This window comes from Elephas maximus, chromosome X (assembly GCF_024166365.1).
Source record: "Elephas maximus indicus isolate mEleMax1 chromosome X, mEleMax1 primary haplotype, whole genome shotgun sequence".
Classification (NCBI taxonomy): domain Eukaryota; kingdom Metazoa; phylum Chordata; class Mammalia; order Proboscidea; family Elephantidae; genus Elephas; species Elephas maximus.
In genome coordinates, this window is record NC_064846.1 from 26,154,989 (window position 1) to 26,180,552 (window position 25,564).

The following is a 25,564-nucleotide window of genomic DNA, read 5'->3' on the forward strand; positions in this document are numbered from 1 at the left end:
TTCCTGTGATGCAATATGAAGTCCACAATATCACCCGTGAAACTCTCTTACCGAAAATGTTTAACATGAGTCTAAGTCAACAAACTTAACTCCCAGATTACAGGAAATAGAGGGAATAAAGGAACAAGTTAAATACCGTAAGAAACATTCTATAAGACAACTGGCCTGCTCTCATCTATAGTGGAAATTTGAATATGGAGTGGATATTAATTATCAGGTATTTATCATTAATTTTCTTAGGTGTGATAATGGCATTGTGATTATGTGGAAGAATGTCTTTATTCTTAGGAAATGGCTTAGTGGTTAAGTGCTACGGCTGCTAACCAAAAGATCGGCAGTCCGAGTCCACCAGGCGCTCCTTGGAAACTCTATGGGGCAGTTCTACTCTGTCCTAGAGGGTCACTATGATTTGGAATTGACGGCAGTGGGTTTGGTTTGGTTTTTTTTTTTAGGGAAGTGTTGTGATGCCTGCAACTTTCAAATGATTTAGCAAAAGAGAGACGGAGAGGGAAAAAAAACAGATAGATAAAGCAAATACGACAAAACTTTAATAGTTATTTAATCCAGGTGATGTGGTATATAGGTGTTCATTGCTCTGTTCTTTCAACTTTTCTGTATGTTAGAAAATTTTCATAATAAGAAGCTGGGGGGAATTAGAAGAAAAAAAAGGTCTCTGTCATGCATTAATTATGTCCCCCCAAAAATGTGTTTATCAATATCACTGTGCCATGATTCCCAGTAGTGTGTGATTTTCCTGTGTGTTGTAAATCCTGCCTCTATGATGTTAATGAGGGAGGATGGGCAGCAGTTGCGTTAGTGAGGCAGGACTCAATCTACAAGATTGGATTGTGTCTTGAGGCAATCACTTTGAAATATAAAAGAGAGAAGCTAGCAGAGGCACAGGGGGACCTCACACCACCAAGAAAGTAGTGCCGGGAGCAGAGCGCATCCTTTGGACCCAGGGTCCCTGGGCGAAGAAGCTCCTAGTCCAGGAGAAGACTGATGAGAAGGCCGACAGACAGCAAAAGCCTTCCCCTGGAGATGATGCCCTGAATTTGGACTTTTAGCCTACTTTACTGTAAGAAATAAATTTCTCTTTGTTAAAGCCATCAACTTGTGGTATTTCTGTTACGGCAGCACTGGATGACTAAGACAGTCTCCTATATTTACAAGTCTATTAAAAGATTTCCCATTCCATTCTGTCTGCATATTTTCCTAGTACTCTCATTTAATATTATGTTAAGTGATTAAATCAAGATAAAAAGTTTTCCTACAAAAAGGAAAGAATAGACAGAAGACTGAACGATAATGTGACAAAATGTTAAAAGTTATTATCTCTAGGTAGTGGGACTACCGGATTTTTTTCTTTTCTCTATTTTCTCAATATTTTATAGTATATCTTCTACTTTTTATGAGGTAAAAAAGTAGTTTTAGGTAACTACATAAGAACTACAGAGGCTATCATAGTCACGCATTGCTGTGCTAGTATAAAACTGGCAAAAACATATTGAAGAACTAAATCCACTGTGAATTTGAACAAATCAAGACGGCTATGTCAAATAATTTAATTACTTCTCCCACACATACAATCCCTGAATATTAAGCAGAGGCAAAGACCACTTATAAATTTGGTTCTTTCACAGGTGATAGGGAGTCCCTAGGTGGCGTAAATGGTTAAGTGCTCGACTACTAGCCAAAAGATTGGTGGTTAAAACCCACCCTGAGTCACCTTGGAAGACAGGCCTGGCCATCTGCTTCCGAAAGGTCACAGCCTTGAAAACCCTATGGAGCAGTTCTACTCTGCACACATGTGGTCGCCAGGAGTCAGAATCAACTTGACAGCAACTAACAATAATAACACAAGTGATGAGGAGCTCCTTACCTTATTTTTTGGGTTCTGCAAGAATCTTACATAGCATAAGGTGACAATTCACAATGGTATGGCTTTCTATAAAAATTATTCTTCGCAAATTCTAGGAACTGAAGAGTACAGAACAATATAACAAAAGAGTACTCACCCTCCACAGACCCCTGGTGCCTTCTTGTTGGTATATATCGATGAAACTGCCGATCATGCTCCCTTGGAACAAGCTTCCTTGGGCCTGCATTCGAATCTAAGGTAAGAAATGGTGAATATTTTGTTTTGACAGAGAGAACCAAAATGAGATGCTTCAACTCGCTCAAAGTTAAGAAGATACTATTTGAGAACTATCAGAAAAACTGACCTGCCACTATGACAAAATTAATGAGTTAAACTGTATATATATTAAAAACGTAATTTCTGACACAGTATATTTCTACGGAGAAATTAATTTTTGACATTTTCCAATGTCAACAAATATCCTATTAGAAAAAATTTTAATGGCTGCATAGTTTTCATTACATGGGTGTAACAATTTATGTAACCAATCCTTTGTTGTTTTTGGACATTTAGATTCTTTCTAATTTTTCACGAAGCTTATCAAATTTTAGAGCCCTGGTGGTGCAGTGGTTAAGAGCTATGGCTGCTAACCAAAAGGTCGGCAGTACAAATCCACCAGCCGCTCATTGGAAATCCTATGGGGGCAGTTCTACTCTGTCCTATAGGGTTACTATGAGTTGGAATCAACTCGACAGCAGTGGGTGGGGGAATCATGTCTTAAATGAATTATTTTCTACCTCCCAAAAAAACCAAACTCATTGCCATCAAGTCAATTCCAACTCATAGCGCCCCTATAGGGTAGAGTAGAACTGCCTCATAGGGTTTCCAAGGAATGGCTGTGGATTTGAACTGCCAACCTTTTGGTTAGCAGCAAGGCTCTTTTTTTTTTCTGCTTAATTCTTTTTTTTTTAATTTTTATTGTGCTTTAAGTGAAAGTTTACAAATCAAGTCAGTCTCTCATACAAAAATTTATAAACACCTTGCTATATACTCCTAATTGCTCTCCCTCTAATGAGACAGCACACTCCTTCCCTCCTCTATTTCTTTTCGTGGCCATCTGGCCAGCTTTTGACCCTCTCTGCCCTCTCATCTCTCCTCCAGAGAGGAGCTGCCCACATAGTCTCATGTGTCTACTTGAGCTCATTCTTCATCAGTATCATTTTCTATCCTGTAGTCCAGTCCAATTCCTGTCTCAAGAGTTGGCTTTGGGACTGACTAATTTCACTCAGCATAATGCCTTCCAGATTCCTCCATGTTATGAAATGTTTCACGGATTCATCATTGTTCTTTATCGATGCGTAGTATTCTATTATGTGAATATACCGTAATTTATTTATCCATCCGTTGATGGGCACCTTGGCTGCTTTCACCTTTTTGCTATTGTAAACAGCGCTGCAATGAACACGGGTGTGTATATATCTGTTCGTGTAAAGGCTCTTATTTCTCTAGGATATATTCCAAGGAGTGGGATTGCTGGATCGTATGGTAGTTCTATTTCTAGTTTTTAAAGGAAGCGCCAAATCGATTTCCAAAGTGGTTGTACCATTTTACCTTCCCACCAGCAGTGTATAAGTGCTCCAGTGTCTCCACAACCTCTCCAACATTTATTATTTTGTGTTTTTTTGGATTAATGCCAGCCTTGTTGGAGTGAGATAGCAGTCGGGCTCTTAACCACTGAGACATCAGGGCTCCTTTCTATGCCCAAGCAGTACTTATTTTTCCTTTTCCCCAAATTTTCTTCCAACTCCGCAAATAATGACCTGAGTATGAGGAATGTGAGGCTGATGAAAATCGTCCTTAAAAAAAAAAATCAAAATTAATGTAAAAAAAAAAATCCATGATGAACTATATATCAAAATTTTAACTGAAGACAGGATCCAACAGGGCCAGGATTAGGGCGAGGTGAGTAAGCTGAGTCACACAAAATTTTTATTTTGTTTATCATGAGACTGAAAAGCAGAAAAGAGCTAAAGATGGAATCTTGGGTGGGAGGACAGAAACATTTCAGGCATAGAGCCCACAAATGAAACCAAGAAGTATGAAATGTAAGAGAAGAATCTAAATATTGTGGTGTCAAAACTAAAGGAGATGTCTGGAGGGGAGATAGGAGGGTAGAGAGGGTTAGAAACTGGCAAAATTGTCACGAAAGGAGAGACTGGAAGGGCTGACTCATTTTGGGGAGAGTAAGTGGGAGTATGGAGTAAGGTGTAGATAAGCTTATATGTGACAGACTGACTTGATTTGTAAACATTCACTTAAAGCTCAATAAAAATTATTAAAAAAAAAAACTAAAGGAGGGCTTTAAGCAGGAGGAATTATTCACAATAGGTTAAGATGAGAACCAAAGTATCTGTTGGATTGGATAACGTGGACATTGCTGTTGACGCTGGGCAGCGTAGTTTCAATCAAGTAGCAGGGGAGATTGCAGCAGATTACGGAGGGAATGAAAGGTCAGAACTACTTTTGTGAAATCTAGTTCCTTCTTAAGAAAAGTATAAAGGTGGTGTTTTGAGGAAGCAAGAAGGTCAGCTGAAGTTATTTTAGGATAGGGAGACGTGAACATATTTATAATCTAACAGGAGGTAACCAGTAGAGGGAAACTCTGGCGTAGTGGTTAAGAGTTCAGTTGCTACCAAAAGGTCAGCAATTTGAATCTACCAGCTGCTCCTTGGAAACCCTATGGGACAGTTCTATTCTGTCCTATAGGGTCGCTCTAAGTCAAAATTGACTTGATGGAAACAGGTTTTTTTAACCAGTAGAGAGGAGCCCTCGTGGTGCAGTAGTTAAGCACTTGGCTGCTAATTGAGAGATCGGCGGTTTGAATCCACCAGCCACTCCCTGGAAGAAAGATGTGGCCGTCTGCTCCCTTAAAGATTACCGCCTTGGGAACCCTATGGGGCAGTTCTACCTTGTCCTACAGGGTCATTAAGAGTCAGATCGACTCGACAGCAGTAGGTTTGGGTTCTTTATAACCAGTAGAGGGAGCACTGGTGGTTCAGTGGTAGAATTCTTGCCTTCCCTGCGGGAAACCTGGGTGCAATTCCCTGCCAACGCATCTCACGCGCAGCCACCACCCTGTGTCAGTAGAGGCATGCTTGTTGCTATACTGTTGAACAGGTTTCAGCAGAGCTTCCACACTAAGACGGACTAGGAAGAAAGGCCTAGCAATCCACTTCCAAAAATCAGCCAATGAAAGCCCTATGGAACACAACGGTCTGATCCACAACAGATCATGGGGATGGCACAGGACCAGGCACCATTTTGTTCCACTGTGCATGGGGTCGCCATGAGTTGGAGGCTGACTCAACAGCAGCTAACAACAACAAACCAGTAGAGAGGAAGAGGCTAAAGACAGGAGAGAAAGAGGGTAAATGATAGAGAAATGTCCCTAATGAAACAGAAGGGCATGAGACCAGAGTCAAGCCACAGTTCTTAACCTTGATAGCGCATCAGAATCACCTGGAGGGCTTGTCAAACCAGACTGCTGGGCCCCATCCCACAGCTTCTGATTCAGTAGGTATGGGACGGGGCCTGAGATTTTGCATTTCTAACAAGTTCCTAGTAATGCTGATGCTGCTGGCCTGGGGTACCACTCCTGAAGAGCCACTACAGGGGAGACAAAGTAAGGACAGATACAGACGTTTAAGTTTAGAGGTGAAGGGTAGTAAGGACGGGAAGTTGAGAGTGGAAGATGAGGTCGTAGGAAATGGAGCTGTCTGCTGAGAGTAAGAAGAACGAGGACCTAAAAGAAAACTTGAAGGTTTAAATATCACTGAGGATAGGAAAAGGAGCCGCCCAAGTATAAATAAAAGGATCAAAAAGCCCAGTTGAGATTAGAAATCTTCTATCTGTACTGTCACAGTCTAAGATTGTGACTTTTCCCCCTAGCAGCACTCAATCCTACATAGGTATAAGAAAGTAAAAAGCAGACGGTAGCATTAGTCAATGGTTGTAATTTTGCCAACAAGTCAAACGGACAGAAAATTAAAATGAATGATAAAAGAGTACTTTAGGTGAGTAAGTCTAGGATCCAGATGGAAAAGAAAGTTTTAGGGAGTTAAGTATTATTATTCTTTAAAAAGCACAGTTAAACAAGTCTAAGTATTGCAGATATTCTAGCATTTTAGGATACCGTCAACTCTCTTCATAAATGCTTATTCTGTAAATCTAGAGTGATACATTCTGTAGCCAAATACTCTCACTTTAGCCCAAAAAGATCATTTCCTATCTGTTCTCCATCAACCACCACTGGTTTCTTTCATTTATGTTGTTTATTAAGTCATTCTCTCAGTTCTCAAAACTCTCTGAACTGAAATAAATCTCTTTCACTAACCTAGTCGCCTGTGGTTTCTACAGTGCTCAAATAAATAAAGCGTTTGTCCTCTTACTGTTTTCTCACATTCCCCCTAAAATAATTTTTAAAAACCTGGATCCTCTCCTACATTTTAATTATATATTTAATGCTTTACTTAATCATAAGTTTAAGTTAATAAAAACAAAATACCACTGAGATAAAAGATAAAGATTTATATTATTAAAATAAATGTTTCATTTTATAATTCAATAAAATCTGAAAGAAATCATATAAAACTTCTATCCATGAGTTTTTACCCATTGTAACTTCAGAAATCTGGTAGCCCCATAAAACATTCCACTTATATTCAAAAGAATTAGAGCCACTAACCTATACTGTTCTGGCTATTCTGAATTCAGAACACCCCAATACAGACCAAAAAATACCATTTCTAAAGCCAAGACAGGGAAAGACAGAGGCACTATGGATTTAAGGTACCTCAATTAATTACTGACTATGCTTTATGCAAAGGCTTTCAGCTGTGCGGATCATAACAAATTATGGATAACATTTCAAAGAACGGGAATTCCAGAACATTTAATTGTACTCATGAGGAACCTGTACATACATCAAGAGGCAGTCATTCAAACAAAACAAGGGGATATTATATGGTTTGAAGTCAGGAAAGGTGTGCGTCGGGGTTGTATCCTTTCACCATATGTATTCAATCTGCATGCTGAGCAAATAATACGAGAAGCTGGACTATGTGAAGAGGAATGGGGCAACAGGGTTGGAGGAAGACTCATTAACAACCTGCAATATGCAGATGACACAACCTTGCTTGCTGAAAGTGAAGAGGACTTGAAGCACTTACTGATGAAGATCAAAGACCACAGCCTTCAGTATGGATTATACCTCAACATAAAAAAAACACAAAAATCCTCACAACTGGACCAATAAGCAACATTATGACAAATGGAGGAAAGATTGAAGTTGTCAAGGATTTCATTTTACTTGGATCCACAATCAACACCCATGGAAGTAGCAGTCAAGAAATCAAACAACATATTGCATTGGGCAAATCTGCTGCAAAAGACCTCTTTTAAAAGTGTTAAAAAGCAAAGATGTCACCTTGAAGACTAAGGTGCACCTGACCCAAGCCATGGTGTTTTCAATCACCTCATATGCATGTGAAAGCTGGAGGATGAATAAGAAAGACTAAAGAAGAATTGACGCCTTTCTACTGTGGTGTTGGTGAAGAACATCGAATATACCACGGACTGCTAAAAAGAACAAACAAGTGTGTCTTGGAAGAAATACAACCAGAATGCTCCTTAGTGGCAAGGATGGCAAGACTATGTTTCACATACTTTGGACATGTTATCAGGAGGGACCAGTCCCCGGAGAAGGACATCATGCGTGGTAAAGTAGAGGGTCAGCGAAAAAGCAGAAGACCGTCAACAAGATGGATTCACACAGTGGCTGCAACAATGGGCCCAAGCTTAACAATGATCGTGAGCATGGTGCAGGACCGGGCATTGTTTCATTCTGTTGTACATAGGGTCGCTATGAGTTGGAACCAACTCAACAGCACTTAACAGCATCAATTTATTATTATTTGTTGAACATTTTAGTGTGCTTTTTAGGTGAAAGCTTGTATAGCAAATGAGTTTTCCAATCAACGATTCTTACACAAACTGTTCCATGACATTGGTTATAATCAATTAATTATTAAAAGAGGCTTCTTCCAAAACTATTATTTCGATTTACCCCCTTATTTGACACCTGGGTGTTTTCCACCTTTGGCAGAGTGCAGTCTCACCACTTTTCTATTGCTCTCTTTTAGGAGAAAACATTTGAGTTTTCCTTTTCTGACAGGGTTCCGCCTTACACAAGTTCTGGCTTTTGCAGGTTTTACTGCAGTACAAACTGAAGTAGGGGATCTGCAAATCGATTCCCTTAAAACTGCATACACCTTGGCAAGTCTTTAAGAACCTATAGGGATTTACACACCGCAGTTTGAAGACCACTGGATAAATGCATAACTTAATAGATTGACTACTATTGATTATCTACTATGCACCAAGTGAATAACAGGCAGTTTACATATACTATCCGTAACCCTTAACAATCCTATGTGACTGGCATCATCTTCATTTTACAAATGAGGAAGGCTTTAGGGGTTAAATGATTTGCCCAAGGCTTTACAGCTGGCAGGTGAAAGAGTGGGGAGATGAACTCAAATCTGAATCAGAGCTCTTGTCCTTTTCACATCACACTCCATACACCCACCACCATATCTTTCTTACCTTTAGTACATCGGTGGGGTTAGCTATAGTGGAAGATATCACTCCTGACACTACCCCACAGATCATATTAATTAGAAGCGTTTCATCTGTAAAAAGGAAAGGGGGAAAAAAAAAAACAAGCACGAAAGGTCTGTTTGTGTTCGGTACCAGTTTCTGTGAACAGAGTACTGAGCTATCAGAGGAAGGAAATCTTAGGCATAGAGAAAGCTTTAGAAATGAACTACAAAGTTTACGAAAATAAAGAAACCCAATTATTTTCAGACCCCAAATCAGCACTGAAATATATAAAAATGGTAAAATATAACTCATTATTTCAAAAAAAAATACCATTATTTCTAAAGGTCACTGGAACTTGTCCTAGTCATCCATGTAACTGCTAATACCCTCCATAAACTTAGAATTTGGTATTTCCCCTTCAACCATTTCAAACATCTAAAAAAACACCTTTTCTGTCTTTTTCTGGAGAAACATCAACTCTAAAGACTCAGGAACTGAATGTTGAAGAGATAAATTCTTATGTCTAAACAGAACAATTTAAATATTAATTCTGACTGCCGTAAGTCTATCCAAGCCTCTGTTGATTTACAGGAGGCTTCTGTAGTCAAATGTGACAAAGCAGTCATTTGGAACTAAATCTCCTCAGAAAAAAGAACAAAGAAACCACAGAGCATACTGTTCTAAAGTGAAAATTAAATCTTCACTACTTCTTACCATGAGGAGCCTACAAATAGAAACCAGGTAAACACAAGTGAAGAATCTGTGAAAGGAAATTATTTTAGAGAGATTTGGAGGGGAACCCTTCAGGCTCCTCAAAGAAGAGGCTCCAGGAAAAGTTGATTTAGGACAGTAAAGTGATGCAAAGAACATTACTAACCAAAAGGCTCTCCAGCTGTTCCCAACCATCCAGCAGCCCCAGGCCTGCAGTAAGATGAGCATTTAGTATAGTATCAGGCTGGAAATGCTGCGGCAGCAAATAGGCATATGATAATGCTGAGTGTGGGTAGGGTGGCCACAGGTACATCAGAATCTAGCATATAACCGCCTAAAATGATTTCACTCAAGTAAAGCTTATCAAAATTGGCAGCTAGAGAATTTGCTATAGTTGAAATCCTCTTGCTCATGAAGACAGCATTAATTTTTCTGGACAAGGTTATTCCATGTTCCCTCTGGAGTGGCCAGAACCGTTTTTTTTTTTTTAATGCTGGGAAAAGGGACAAACTTGAAGAATAGGTCCCTCTAACCCATACATCACTTCTGCAAGGATTTCTCTCAAGTCAGCACAAGCACACTTTGTCTTTACAATGACTGCCAGCCATCCTCAGGCACCCCATAATTGAATCTAAGCATGATTTCAATAATCCCTTTGAGTATCACTCCAAAAGAGAGGGAGGGGTCTATACTGACCTTCCAAACGTTCTACAAATAATCGTTTCAAGCTTTGGTAAATGCCAATTTTAATGGTGCCATATGATGCCTGTCTTAGTAAAGCAGGGGCAATTCTGCCAAAAAGAAAGAAAGGAAAGTCAGTTATATTCAATACACATTTGAAGAATACACATATCTAGACAGCTTACTCATTACCCACCTCACTCCATTACCCACCTCACTCCACCCAACAACAGCAGAATATGCAATTTTTCAAGCACTCATGGAACATTCACCAAGATAGACCATATCCTAGCTCATAAAACAAACCTCAATAAATTGAAAAAAACTGAAATCATATACAGTATGTTCTCCAACCATAATGGAATCAAACTAGGAATCAGTAAGAAAGGGAACAAGAAGATCATCGAACACTCGGAAATTAAACAACACACTTCTAAACAATCCATGGGTCAAAGAGAAAGTCTCAAATTAAAAAAAAAAAAAAACAAATGAAAATGAAAACGCAACATATTAAAACACGTGGGATGCAATCAAAGCAGGGCTGAGAGGGAAATTTATAGCATGAAATGCTTACATTAGAAAAGAAGAAAAATCTCGAATCAATAATCTAAGTTCCTACCTCAAGAAATTAGAAAAAAGGACAAAATAAACCCAAAGCAAGCAGAGGAAGGATATAATGAAGAGCATAAATCAATAAAACTGGAAACAAGAAAACAATGAAAAATCAGTGAAACAAAAAGCTGACTCTCTGAAACAAATCGATAAATTGATAAACCTCTAACAAGTCTCATAATGATAAAAAGAGAGAAGACACAAATCACCAATATCAGGATGTAACAGAGGATATAATCATAAATCCTGCAGCTATTAAGGACCCCTGGTGGCTCAGTGGTTAAGAGCTCGGCTGCTAACCAAAAGGGCAGCAGTTTCAATCCACCAGATGCTCCTTGGAAAAACTATGGGGCAGCTATTAAAAAGGATAAGGGAATATTACAAATAATTTTACGCTCATAAACTGTCAACAACTTAGATAAAATAGACTAATTTCTCAAAAAGCACCAACTACCAAAGCTCAAGGATGAAATAGACAATCTGAATCGTCTCACAACCATTAAAGAAATCGAATCCATAATTTAAAAGCTCCTAAAAAAGAAATCTCCAGGCCCAGCTCACTTTACTAGAGAATTCTACTAAACATTTCAAGATTAACACCACTCTCACATAATCTCTTCCAGAAACAGAAGAGGGAACCCTGATGCCAAATCCAGACAAAGACTAGAAAAAAAGAAAATTACAGAACAATATCTCTCATGACCTTAGATGCAAAAATCCCCAACAAAATATTAGCAAATTGGATCCAGAGATACATAAAAAGAATTATACACCACCTCATAGAGATTTTTTTTTTAAATCAACCTCTACTTCCTAACAGTTACAGATGCATCTTCAAGCCAACAATAAGGAGGTATTGGAGCCAAGATCTCACCCTATTTAAGTTCTGCTTATAAACTGGAGGCATTCTCCCTGATACCTTCTTTGAGATTCCTCCAAACTGCAGAACTATACTTTAGGAGTTATAAATAGGAAGACAGTGGCAGCTCAGATAGTTGGGATTAAAAAATGATGACTAAATATGCGTGTTTCTGATTTTATTAGTTGCTATCAGAAAAAAAAATATCTTGTGATTACCTATGCCTATGAAAGAAAGGTAAAACAGACGATCCATGAATCACTTACTTTTAGCTTCAGGATGTATTATTTGATTTTTTTTTCCTCACAAGTATCACAGGCTAATAATGAAACTGATGTTCACTCTCTGAGCACATAAACTGGTAGCCTGGGAATCTGGCAGCAGGTAAACTACAGACTGGACAACAAGCCACAAACTGATGGCCAAGCAAAAGTTGGCCCTCAGGAAAAAAAGGGTCTCTCTCATTCTACATTTTCTGTTTAAACTGCCAAAACTGTATTTATTTAAAAAGGAAAATTTCATAAGAAGTTCAGTATCTGCCAACTCAGGAACAATACAAAAAAAAACATAAACAGTTAACCGGTGCTGCTATTAACAGTGGCTATCAATGACCTTCAGGCTACACCGATACACTCATTTTACGTGTATCACTTACAGCCCAGATAAACGTAAAATCCAAAGCTCACAACTTGCAAGCAGGTAAAATATAAACTGGCACATCGATACTGAATTACAAGTTCAGATGGTGAATATGAAGGACACAGACTGGATAATGGCTTCTAAAAAAAATTTCTATTCCAATTACTGTTGATACTTGGTGGGGTACCTTTCTCCATGTGGTTTGGTGCTACCTGCTTTCATGAAAATCCTTCCCAAAAAAAACTCATCTAATAGATTTTTTAAAAATTTCTATTCATGATGTAAGGAAAGAATCCAATCTTACCCTGAATACAGAGCCAACACACCTTCTTCTTTATAAATTCGGAATAAAGCATGAAACATCCCTCTGTATTTTATCTCTTTGAAGCGGACATCAATGCTTTGACCTTGAACTTGAAGTCTTGTCTTAGTAAGGTCCACAGGAAAAGTTCCTATTTAAAAACACTCTTTTAGAAGTATTTCCAAAGAGTAACAGTTAAATTTTGGCTGAATTTAAGCCAAAGACAATTTTTGAAAGGTAAGACAAAGTCCTTTTTGTAACAAACAGAAGATACCGACTAGAATATCACTGTCAAAGAACAAGAGTCATACACGGTAAAGTGAAATGTACCATACTGTACCCATCAGCATGATTTGACACACAATATAACTGAAACTGGTATAGTTTCAGTTAAGATGGTCCTAATATAATTCAAAATCATTTCAATTTTGTTTTAATTTCATCTGTAATGTACCAAAAACCCGTTGCTGTCGAGTCGATTCAGACTCATAGCGACCCTATAAGACAGAGTAGAACTGCCCCCATAGAGTTTCCAAGGAGCACCTGGTAGATTTGAACTGCTGACCTTTTGATTAGCAGCCATAGCTCTTAACCACTACACCACTAGTGTTTTCCTGTAATGTACAATCTGGCATTTATTCTGTCTCTTCTGCCACCCCCAACCTTAACCCCCTCCACCTTTCCCTCATAAAATCTCCCAAAATTTTCACAAGGATAGGAAAGCAATGAATTGCTGCCCCAGCTGCTCTTATACAGTATTACAAAGTTTTGTTTTATCCATTAATAAGAAACAAACAGGTCCCTAATACTATGAAAGATAATAGTAAAGTTCTATTTGGCTCCACTCATCCTGGTTCCTTAGGTAATTCAGAACTAATACTGGCAGAGCGCTTGTGGAAAAAAATGTATCTCTTTAGTATGTAGCTTTTTTCCCTTTAAAAAAATTATATTGTGGTAAAATATATATAACATAATATTTTCTATTTTAGCTATTTTTAAATATACAATTCAGTGACATTAATTACATGTACCATTTTGTACAACCATCACCGCTATCCATTTCCAAAATTTTTATTACCCTAAACAGAAACTCAATACCCCTTCAGCAATAATTCCCCATTTCCCTCTTCCCACAGCCCCTAGTAGCCACTAATAAACATTTGTTGCTATGCATTTCCGTTTTAGATATTTCATGCAAGTGGGATCCTACGATATTTGTTCTTTTATGTATTACTGAGACAGTCAGCACTATTTCACTCAGCATGTTTTTGCAGGACTGGGCAACATCTCATTCTGTTATAAATAAGGCCTCCATGAATCTGAGGTGACTCAATTCAGCATGCATTTTTTGAGGTATTTTTTAAAATACGTTCTTAAAATGTATTTCTCTCATTATGTCACCACACAGAATGGTCATTACATTGTCAAAATATGTTTCAAGGAGTATTTCAGGGTCTACAAGCTAACAAGATGATTACGTAGCTCTGGTCACTGATAACCCTGGTATCCCAACACCAGAGCATATGCCAAGAAAGTCCACAAAGATTGATGGCTTATAGTCATTTCTCAATAATCCAGGAAAGAGACAATTTGGGAGATGGGGGAAAAAATCCTTAAAATATTTTGAAACTAAAATAAAACAGAGAAGGGGCTCATAATTCATTTTTCTTCTAAAATGGGGCAGAGGTTTGAAAAAAAGGAGTTTGGATAATTACTAAGGAGCTTATAAACAACTTCAAAGAGAGATTATTAGTACAGGAATACAGCAGAACTCCTTATTGTATCCAACTCCTTCTATATCTTCATGCATATTACTTAAGCCTGGCAAATTAACCAATCATTAGAATAATAAAAAAGCTCCCTACATTTGACTTTTCTTGCTTCACTTGTTATTATCATTAGTAGTATTTTCTCAGAAAATATTTGAGACAATAACTTTTGAAACAAATAGGGTGAACTTCTTACTTTTTCTTTAGTTTTCACAAAAGATAACTGTCACTGTTAGCTACCATTTATACCACAAGGGGCAGATTTGTCATTTTTCCAATTCTTACCAAACTCAGCAACGATAGAGGCAAGGCCGCCATATACAAAGGGTTTCCAATTCAGACCAGACATCTCATGGCTTACAGTGGTACTTTTCTGGTGCTAAAAATAAACATACATCAGAACAAGGCACAAGAGCAAGGAGCATTTGTTAGTGTCTGATCGTATAATTTATATCAACAAAATTGGCAAATAAAACAGATGAAGAGCAAAAAGCTCACCAATTGTGATGACACAAAATGGCGCGTCCTGTTTTATGTGCTAGATAATGATGAATTTGTCTTTACTGCCATTCTACAGGGACAGGCGTGAGATTTCACTCAAACCCTTTGCCCTTCATTCTCTCTACTTTCAGTTACCCCATTCCCACCCACAGATGAGGCTCAGTCCATCCAACACACTGAACTTAGACATTCAACCAGACAATTACAAGTGCATGAACCAGGAGTTCAAATTATACAGGCTGAGGCATCTCATAAAAGCAGTTCATAGTATTCAGTTAGCTTGAATCCGGTGCGAAGCACTAGCTTGCACGTACCCTTTCATTCTTAGCCTTCTCGACTCTCCACTAAACTTTAGGGTTTTAGTTTCTTCCAGCAACTTCTAGCTATACCCCACCTGTCCCCACTAGGCCCAGGCTGAGCTAAGCACCTTTCCATCTTCCTTCTTGGCCCAACAGAAATGACAGCGATATGGATGATGTCTCTCTTCTCTCCAACATTTAACATAATGCATCTAGTGGATGTCCTTGTCCTTCTCCGTGGCCTTTTAAAACACATACGTACAAATCCTGTTTTTCTTTTTTGTTCTGGTTCTTTAACACTATAGTCTGCTCCCCTTCCCCATTAGACTTATCATGTTCCATCTTTTCAGTAGTTTCCTCTGTTCCTGCCACTCCCAGCTCTTTCTCTGGTGGATTTTATTTTTCCCACAGCTCTAGCCTCTAGGCCAGTGTGTTTTCAAATTTTCGTGTGCACCAGAAACACCTAGAAGGCTTATCAAAACAGAGACTGCTGGGCCGCACCTCCAGAGTTTCTGATTGGTGGTTTGGGTCTTGCCCTGATAATTGGGAAGTTCCCAAATAATGCTGCCGCTTCTACACTGTTAAGAACCACTGCTGCAGGTACGCCGACTGAATCCTGGTCCAGCTAAAAGTAATCTCTTTTCTTGGGATGGACTCTCAGATTTCTTTTAAATATTCCTCGTTCACAGCTTCACAATATGCATACTTCTGAATTTCAAAAGCAACTTCAAGTGGCTCATGGTCAGGAATAGAGACTGTGAAGTCAAACTGGCTGGGTTCAAATACTGACTCTACCACTTACTAGCTCTGTGACCTTGGGCAAGTTACTTAACCTCTTTGTGCCTCTGTTTTCCAACTGTAAAATGAGAATAATAATAAAAATTATAGGGTTATTTTGAAAATTAAATAATATATATGTGAAACACCTAGAAAAGTGTACCTGAGATCTTGCTCAATAATCTTGGCTATTATTACTACATTTTTGAAAATTTAAGTGCCCAAATTTACATCTTAACATCTTACTGGCTGCCTACACTCCCTCCCACCGCCGCCGCCCAATCTAGGGGTTAGTGCCGTTGAGTCACAGTCTCTTTTTAGGGGAGACACAGTATTTCGCTTTCTTTCCAAATAAGGAATTCTCTGTAACTAAGCACAGAACAATTTTCCAGAAAGATCAGCAAACATGCAGGCTAATGCCTTAGTTACAGGGCACAAAAATAATTAAGGAAATTTGCTTTCAATAGTGTCATCGGCCAGTCCATTTGACATACAGAGTGTGGAATACATAGCCCTTTTGGAGGAAAGTTGTTGAAAGAAACTCTAAAAAGCAAAATAGGAATAAAGCCAAAAGGGGGGGGAAACATCTTAACCACTGCATCAATATCAGCTGCAGCTTGAAATGGTCTTGAGTAATAACTGCTATCTTCTCAACTTTTCAGCCATGTCCATATACTAACATTAGGATCAATAGTAAAACGTGACACATAAGAAAGTAGCCATGATAAAGCAAGGGTCATAGCGTATGCCCTCTTTGAGTTTGAGGGAGAAAATGCACTCTTCATTCACCAATTTAGAGATTCTCCCAAAGTCTTAAATGTTTCGGACTGCTGCTGTGTTTCTCTCCAAAGCTTTCTCTTTACGTCTTCTTTCAACTCTTCTCATTACAGAGAAAGCCTCTATCAGAGCTTCCGCTTCTGTAAAAATTTACAGCCTTGAAAACCCTATATGACAATTCTACTCTGTCCTATAGGGTTGCTACAGGTTGGAATCCACTCGTCGGCAGTGGGTTTTTTGGTTTGGTACCAGCCTTATAATAAGGAAGATGTGCTCAGGGTTCAGGGAGCAATAATGAACCAGAGAAAGGCAGGGGGCTGGACCATGGCAGGGAGCACAAAGACTAGTCACTGAATCTTAGGTCAGCCAGCCAAGTGGTTCCCTAGTAAAGTTTTCACAATTCTGGGGCAAAATGGAAAAAAATAAAGGCATCCGGTGCCTTTTTATCAGTTAAATGTATTTAATTTAAAGGAGTATTATTATGAAATTATGTTCTTCCTATTCCTCGAGCATTAAAAAATATTACGTTTCTGTATGAAATGATGGTAATAGTAGCTGGCAGTTGATGCAGGTTAGTGCCTTACTTGGCAAAATAAGATTGACTACACTATATTTGTACCCCCTCCCCACACTTACATTTAAATTTTATTAGTCCATAATATCCAAAAGTCTGGGGACCAAGTAAAATCCCTTGCCCTCCAACGCTAGGAAAGAACCATCTTATGAAGAAGCTCTGTATCACACAGTAGGTCTGATTCAGACAGTCCTTCCTCATTCTGGGAAACCCTGGTGGTGCAGTGGTTAAGAGATATGGCTGCTAACCAAAAGGTCGGCAGCTCAAATACACCAGACGCTCCTTGGAAACCATATGGGGAAGTTCTACTCTGTCCTATAGGGTTGCTATGAGCCAAAAATCTGCCTTTCTCTAGTTTTCCTTCATTCTTGGGAGGCAATATTGAACAAATTTATTCTTTTTTCCTATGGGAATCCTTCAAATATTTAAAGACAGCTATCATGTCTTTTTTTTTTTTTATCATGTCTTAAAAAAAAAGATTTTTTCTTTTTTATCATGTCTTATCTTTCTCGGGCTAAATATCCACAATCATGTTCTTCATCCTATTATATTCCAATGACTACAACTGGAATTTGAAGCAGATTTTGGGGGACCGTATCACACTGTTGAATCATTAAGCTGTCAGCTAAAACTGCCAAGTCTTTTACATACGGCTATATGCACGCATGATGTTAACGTCTCACCTATTCTACAATTGTGCAATGGTTTTCTAAACCTTCAGTTATCCCTTATCTTAATCCCAGCCATAAAAAAAGACCAGAATGAGATTTATCCCCTATTTGCCCCATGTTATTTCCTCTCCTAATTATGTAAGATCCTTGAAGGCAGACACCATGTCTCACAGTACTTTTTATAACCCTCAGAATAGTTTGCACGGAATTGAGTACACATTAAGTAAGTGGTTGGTGTTCCACGGTGACATCCTTTATCCGTGCATACAGCCTATATGTAAAAGACTATAGGGGAAACCACAAAGCTAACTTGCTGGACCTGAATGACACTATACACTGTGTTAAACAGGACAGGCTCCTCATCCCCAGGGGTTCTCTGTTTATCCCCTTCCCTTGCTTTTGTTGCAGAGAATTACTTGTGTAAAATAGCCCAATCCCTCTAAAAACGATTGTGACTTGTGGGGGCTATACCCAGATATGGATCAAAGGAAAGAAGTCATATCTGAGTTAAAACAGAAATAGAGTACTTAAATATTTTTATTATATAAAGAAGCCAATGAAGATTGTCTTCAAAATGCAGATATGTATTCTGAATATCTGAATAAACAAAATGATAGCCTAAAAATGAGAATAAGAATGTCCTAGAATACAAATTACATAGCCCTACGCTACTCCTACAGGGTCTTATTCGGTCGCTATGAGTTGGCATCGACTTGATGGCAACAGTTTTTACACTACTCTAGGAGTTCTAGTGGTGCAGTGGTTAAGAGCTCAGGCTGCTAACCAAAGGGTCAGCAGTTTGAATCCACCAGCCACTTCTTGGAAACCCTATGGGACGGTTCTATTCTGTCATATAGGGTTGCTATAAGTTGGAATCAACTCGACGGCAAAGGGTTTGGTTTGGTTTTGGACACTACTCCAAAGATCTGCTCAGGAAAACCTGGGTGCCTTTCTGGCTTTCTCCTTAAGAAAGGGTAAACATTACAGATTCTCAGATTTAGGAGGTAACAAAGGAGAGCCAAACATTTATTGAAGGTTCATGAAATGCCCAAACCTGCAATGGGTATAACCATCATGTCAAAACAAACAAACAAACAAACTCAGAACAAATGTTCTAACACCATGACAATATTTACCATTCAACCTGTCTTTCCTGGATAATCAAGGAGATGGGGGTGGTGGGGATAAAAGTCGTATGAAATATAGTACTTGCCTTTCAAGAGCTTATAAGCTGGTGGAAGAAATCAAAGTAGTTCATTAGAGAAAAAGAGACAATCAGTATGGCCTTGAATATTTTGAACCGGCTTATGGAGATGATGGAACTGAAAAAGGGCCTTGACAGAGGGCAGGCAGGATATGGACAGGTATAGATAAGGGAGGGGAGAGGGGAGGGCAACAGGATAAACAAGGACAAGAATGTGGGAACATGCATAGCATGTGGAGGCAGGTGTCAACACGGTTTGTGCTGAGAAGGAAGAAAGCAACCTAAGAGGTACAGAGAATTCCCTTGACTGACTGAAACAATACGAGACAAGAAATATCTAAGAAACAGCTTATGTTGAAAGGCTTGAAACCAAGGGGAGGGGGGAGGCCACTGTAAGTGGCTGAACAGGAAAGTGGCTCGAGGAAATTCACATTTTAGTTAGCCTAGGAGGACTGCAGCAAGCACAGTGGATTACACATGGGAAAGGCCGGGACGGCTTAAGATGGTGGGAAGTAAAGCAGACAGGGATGTTTGCAGGCGGTGAGGTTTGATTTAAACTTCTTAAATGGAGACAGAAAGGAACTTGATGATGTAGGGGATGAAAGCCAGGGAAGAGTTCTTGAAGATTCTACGCATCCCTAGCCTGGAAAAACACAAGGAATCACTGACAGACAACTACAAATGTCTGCCGTTTCCTTGCATGAAAAACTAATTCATCTTTGGTAATGGCTGTCATCCCAATTAAGTAACTGAACTGCATTTTAATAGATGCCTTCAATGCCTCAACCTCAAGGAGTGGCAGGAGGGAGAAACCGAAGGGGGCATCATCTTTCAACAGCATCCCTCACACTAATACAATGGAGGTGTTTGCTTACTCCGCTTGCAATCACCGCCGCCGTTGCAAACTTCACCCTTAGAAAAATTAGGATTATTCCGGGAAAGATACCCATTCACCCTCTGGGTAGCCGGATCTTGCCAGTTCCTCAGCTGTCAGAGCGAGTTCGTGGAGAGAAGGGAGGCGCCTGAAGGAGGCGGCCTCCCAGGGGGGTCGAGAAGCAGGGTTCAATCGAAGAAGTAAAACCACCGATGCCAGGAGAGTGAAAGACAGGGAAGGGACTCAGCTGAGGGGAGAGAGAGACCAGAGGACCGTTAAGCCCCTCCCAGGCCGGGAACCAGGCCAGCCCGGCCCCGCGCGGCTTGGCGCGGCCCAGCCCCGCTCCCCGGCCTGGAAATCCAGGAGCTCCCCCTCACCTGCTCGGCCTCATCGGATGACTGGGAAGCCGAGGCTCCCACAGTCGGAAACGCCACCGCAATGCCAACCCGGAAGCATTGAGACCAGCGGAAGTAACAAGGCGTCGCCCGGGCAACACTGGCGCAGCCGTGCCAACTCCACCTTCTCTAAAAAAAAAAAAAAAATTTTTTTTTTTTAAAAAGACGCAAAGTGGGAGGTGGAAACGACAGTGCCCGAAGAGGAGGGTAGTGCCGGCTGATGGCGGAAATGCCCAAAGGGGGCACCTGACTTTCGAGAGGTGGACGGAGAGGGAGCTAAGGCGTGAGGGTTCGGCGGCATCTGCAGTTAACATGCTCGCCGGCGGGGGGCAGACGTGTCGCTTGGGCACGGCTTTTCCCACCCGGCCCGCACGCACTAGGATTGGGGGACCAGAGGGGCGGGGTAAGAAGAGAGGGGCTAGCGGGGCGGGGGCGGGGCAAACTGAGTGGTGGGGCGGGGCGAGAGGTACCAGGGGCGTGGCTAGAGAGCTACGACGGGTGGGGCAAGTGCTGTGATGGAGTGATGGCGTGAGCCCCCCCGCACGCACAGAGCACGAAAAAGGAGGGAAAGCGAGCGGGGTGGGGCGAAGAGCTTAAGACCCAAGTAGGAGAATGAGGGAAAGAGGGTAAGCAGTATTTAGTGAGGTGCCTGAGGGTGGAAATAAAGATCAATGAAGCAAATAAACCTCAGCACCTAGTGAGCATCTAAGTTAGTGACTTAAGAGGTAGACTCAGGCCCTGTCCTCAAAGCTTAGGACTTCAGTTGAGAAAGAGCGAGAAAAACAGAAGAGTGAAACGTTCCGGGGAGGAGTCCGAGTGATTCTGCCTCACATTCAGCCAAAAAATGATGAGCTAGCGGGGCTGCCTGCTTCTGGCTTGAGGAAGGAGTGCCACAAAGCCCCCTGGGTGATCCTGTTAGCCTCTGGGTTACATCTGGCTGTTAAGCCTCTCGCGTGAAGGCTCTGGACTCACCCAGGAGTTACAATAATTGTTAGTGTTTGCTGTGACGAAAACAGTGCAAGGCACATGGCCTTAAATAATTATTTGCTGAATGAATAAATACTCAGAATACCTTTGCTCCAAACAGATCCTTCTCATTTTATTTCATATCTTTTTTCTTTCATTTAAAAATTTCTTCAGGCCACATACATAAGAATATTTCACTCACATTATGGAATACTTGCCACGTGCCAAGAGTGGTGCCAGGAGTTTTATGTGCTCACATGTACCCTATAAAACAGGTACTATTATTTTCCCCTTTTGACAGATGAGAAAACTGAGGCCTTAAGAGGTTAAAATAGTAATCTGGTGAGTGGCAGAGCTGGGATTCAAACACGGGTCTGACTGACTTAGAGCCCACAGTCGTAACTGCTATGCTATAGTGCCTCTCAACTTTAATAATATCCTTAATTTCAGAAACTTCCTTACTAAAAAAAGTGATAAAAAATACACGCATGCATCCCAAAATGTGAATTCAATTCACATCTCACGGAAGCCAAGCTGTAGTGCTCAGTTCTCATTTGGAAAAATTTGCTCTTCAATGACATGGATTCTATGCACATATGTGTGGCCTGTGCATGTCCCCCACATTCCAGGTCCTCAGCCTTGTAGAACCATGGCTCTCCCCTTGAGCAAATCATTATCTTAATTTTTTTACAAGACTGCACTTTGCTTCCTCAGCTACTGCTGCGACCACCAGCTAATTCCACTGACCACCTAGGTAAACTTTGTTTAAAAGGCCTTTGTTTTCAAATGATTTATTTTAAAAGTTCTACAGTAAATTAATAGCAAACTAGCTTTGTCACAACAAAATTATAAAACCTACCACTTTTTTAACACATTTGCAGTTTGATTGCTTATTTAGTTTTCAACATTTTCCAAAACTACAACAGAAGAAAGTCTAATCCTCACTATTAAAATAGGTCATTTCATTTTGTAATCTCTTTCTGTTTGTAGTCTCTACCACACAGATTAGTATTTCCTTATGCTATCTTGTGCTATCCTTGAATTCTGATCTCCAAGTGATTAGCTCTTCAAGAGGACCGAATCATGGAATCTTCTAGTTAGAAGGACACTTAGAGGTCACTGAGGCTAGTCCAAATGAAAAAGTCCTTTCTATAAAAAAAATTTTTTTTTATAACAGTCAGGATAGACTGTTGCGCAGTGTCTGCTTAAATATTTCCAGTGTGAGTATACATCAGGAGTCAGCCAATTACACTACTGGATAGCTCTGTTAGAAAGTTCTCATTTATATCAAGCCAAATGTGCCTTCCACTTTCTACATGCCCCAGAGAAACAGTTGATCATAAAGAATGAGAAGAGCACTGTACTTGAAACCAGAAGACCTTTCTGAGGCCAAATTCCATCACTCTCTAGCTCTGTGACTTTGGATAAGTCACTTAATTTTTCTGAGCCTCAGTTTCCTTATCTAAAGATTAAGTATGACAATACTTCCAGCACAGTGGCAGGCCCTTAACACATGCCTAGCCAATGTTACCTGCCTTCCTTTCTTCTTCTTAACAGCCCTTCCATATATCCTCCACCCCAGCAATGTTTTCTTCCACAAGCTTGACATCCCCTCATTCAATCTTCATTTGGCCTGCTTTCCACATTTCCCACCATCTTATTACCCTGCTTCAAGAAGAAGACAAATTAAAGCGCATTTGTGAATATTTCATTAACGTTGAAGATGGGGAGGGGAGGGGGAGGAATCTATTAGATGTCCCGGATTGGACACTAAACCTGACATGATTTTTTTTTAATTTAAAATTGAAGACATTCTCATTTTCCTTTTTAAAAGGCACTAATAAGACAGTGAAAAAACAAGCCCTAGACTGGGAGAAGAGATTTTTAATTAATGTGTTCTACAAAATCTCATATCTAGTATATATAAAGAACTTCCAAAATTCAATAATAAAAAGACAAGCAACTCAATTTTTTATGGGGAAAAAAAAAACTTGAAAGGCACTTCATAAGGAGCCCTGGTGGCGCAGTGGTTAAGAGCTACAGCTGCTAACCAAAAGGTCGGCAGTTTGAATCCACCAGCCGTTCCTTGGAAACCCTCTGGGGCAGTTCTACTCTGCCCCACAGGATCACTGTGAGTCAGAATCAACTCAACAGCAATGGGTTTGACACTTCACAAAAGAGTATATCCAAATTAAAAATAAGTATATAAAAAGGTGCTCAATGTTAGTCACCAGGGAAATAAAATCACAATGAGATGCCACTACACACCCACCAGATGACCAAAGTTAAAAGGACTAACAAGACCACGGGTTGGCAAGAACGCAAAGCATCCCAAACTCTTGTTCAATTCTGGTGGGCATATGTATTAGTTTTCTATTGTTGTACAAAAAATTACCACAAATTTAGCAGCTTAAAACATCTGCTATCTCACAGTTTCTGAGGGTCAGGAGTTCAGGCAGGACTTATCTGGGTCCTGTGCTCAGGGTCTTACAAGGCTATTATCAAGGACGGTGTTTATCTTGAGATTGACTGGAGAAGAAACTGCTTCAAAGGTCACTTGGATTATTGCAGAATTCATTTCTGTGCCGCTCTCCTGTAAAACTGAGGGCTTCAGTCAGCGTCTTTTTGGCTGTCCTGAAGCTGCCCATGGTTCCCAGGCATGTGGCCTCCTCCACAAGCAGTTCATAACATGGCCACCTGCTTCTTCCAGACCAGCAGGAGAGCGGGGGCCTAAGATGTGGTTTTATCAACACAAATATAGTGGGACTATTGTTTCCTGTGATGAAGATGATACTTATTTTTCAAAATCACAATAGCTTTATTCTTTTTTTCTGATTATAAAGAAATACATAGTCATTATAAAACATTTACAGTGTACACAAAAGCATGAAGAAGATAAAGAGTACCTCAAATCCAGACATGCAAAGAATACTTCTCTCAACAGTCTGGACAGCCTCCCAGTCCTCTCTTGATGCATACACACACGCTTATACTCTAAGTTTTGTGATGTGTATGTCCCTGCCACATGCTCCTGCGGGGTGGCCTTATGCACTGGAGTCCATGCCCCCAACTACTGCCAACTCATGAACTTCCTACATTGGAAAACAGATCTTATGTTTTGGATTTTATGAGAAATAACATTTTTTCTCTGATTTTAAAAGTTATGCATCTTTATGGAAGGAAAAGAAAAATACAAAAGAAATTTCAAAAAACATACACAAGAATATAAAATAAAAATAAGATGCAACCATCATTCCCACTACCCAGATACCACCACTGACATTTTCATGTGTCTCCTTCCAGTCTTTCAATCTTTTGTATAATCATATATATGCTGCATAAACATTCTCTTACCTCCTTCTCCTCCTCCTCCTCACCGAACTTGCTCTCTCACCCAGTTCCCCTTGCTGGTCCTAAACAGCCCACCTCTCCCTCTCAATTTATCCTTTCTGTCAACTTCATGTTCTTCCTAGGTTACCAAAAATGACAAATCCTCTTCTAACCCTCTGTCACCCTCTAGATATTGCCTGATTTCCTTCCATTCATACCCCTTTTTTCATATAGAATTATTGTGCCTACTTTTCTGATCAGGAATTTTTTTTCTTAAATGCTTTTATATAAAATATAGAGATAAAGAAGATTAAAAAAAAAAAACCCTGTAATCACCAGTCCCTGGAGAAGGATATCATGCTTGGTAAAGTAGAGGGTCAGTGAAAAAGAGGAAGACCCTCAATGAGATGGATTGTCACAGTGGCTGAAACAATGGGCTCAAGCATAACCACCGTGAGGATGGCGCAGAACCGGGCCATGTTTCATTCTGTTGTGCGTGGGTCACTACGAATCGGAACCAACTCGACAGCACCTAACAACAACAGCAACGATCCCATTATCCAATGAAATTCTTCACATGTTAAGCGTACGACCTTCCAGAATTTTTTTAATGGCCATTGTTTCTTCAAATAAAGGTTTTGCTTGTTCCTATGGAATTCTAAACATACTTGTGATGAATAATATTTTAGAAATGTACTTAGCATTTTTTTTCAGGTAAATGCAGCCATTAGAAATTATGCAATAATACAGGTAGTCTCCGACTTATGAAAGGGTTCCATTCCAATGACTCCATCATAAGACAACAGTTCTGAAGTTGAATACCTTATTTTCTTTTTTTTAGTTTTCATTACTGTTGTCTTTTATTATTTTATCAGTATCATTATAAATCCAATCTTTATTTGTCTTTGGGGGTTAGAAACATTACATATAAACCTACAGATATATTTTAATACATACATAAAAAATACACAAACCATAAAAATTTATGCTGACAATGAAGAAGAGTTGGACAACACTGGCATTTTGTCAGTTGTGGTAATAATTCCACTTGTGGAAAGTGCTGGATCATCTGGATTATCCCTGGGAATGGGGATAGTGCTTCC

At 39.8% G+C, this 25,564-nt stretch overlaps 1 protein-coding gene across 4 annotated transcripts in view; it reads right to left on the reverse strand.

The window, feature by feature from the left end:
• SLC25A14 (solute carrier family 25 member 14) overlaps positions 1 to 20,448 on the reverse strand; it is a 38,261-nt gene extending 17,813 nt beyond the window's left edge. For 2 of the 4 annotated variants that reach the window (XM_049871244.1, XM_049871243.1), the window contains exons 1-7: positions 19,772 to 20,141; positions 14,379 to 14,472; positions 12,328 to 12,475; positions 9,929 to 10,023; positions 8,525 to 8,610; positions 3,682 to 3,717; positions 2,019 to 2,114 (exon numbers count right to left, since the gene is read on the reverse strand). In XM_049871244.1, coding sequence (XP_049727201.1) covers positions 2,019 to 2,114; positions 3,682 to 3,717; positions 8,525 to 8,610; positions 9,929 to 10,023; positions 12,328 to 12,475; positions 14,379 to 14,472; positions 19,772 to 19,846 — 630 coding nt within the window. In that variant the 5' untranslated portion in view covers positions 19,847 to 20,141. The other 2 variants (XM_049871246.1, XM_049871245.1) reach the window with 2 other exon arrangements.
• Positions 20,449 to 25,564: the final 5,116 nt, after the last annotated feature.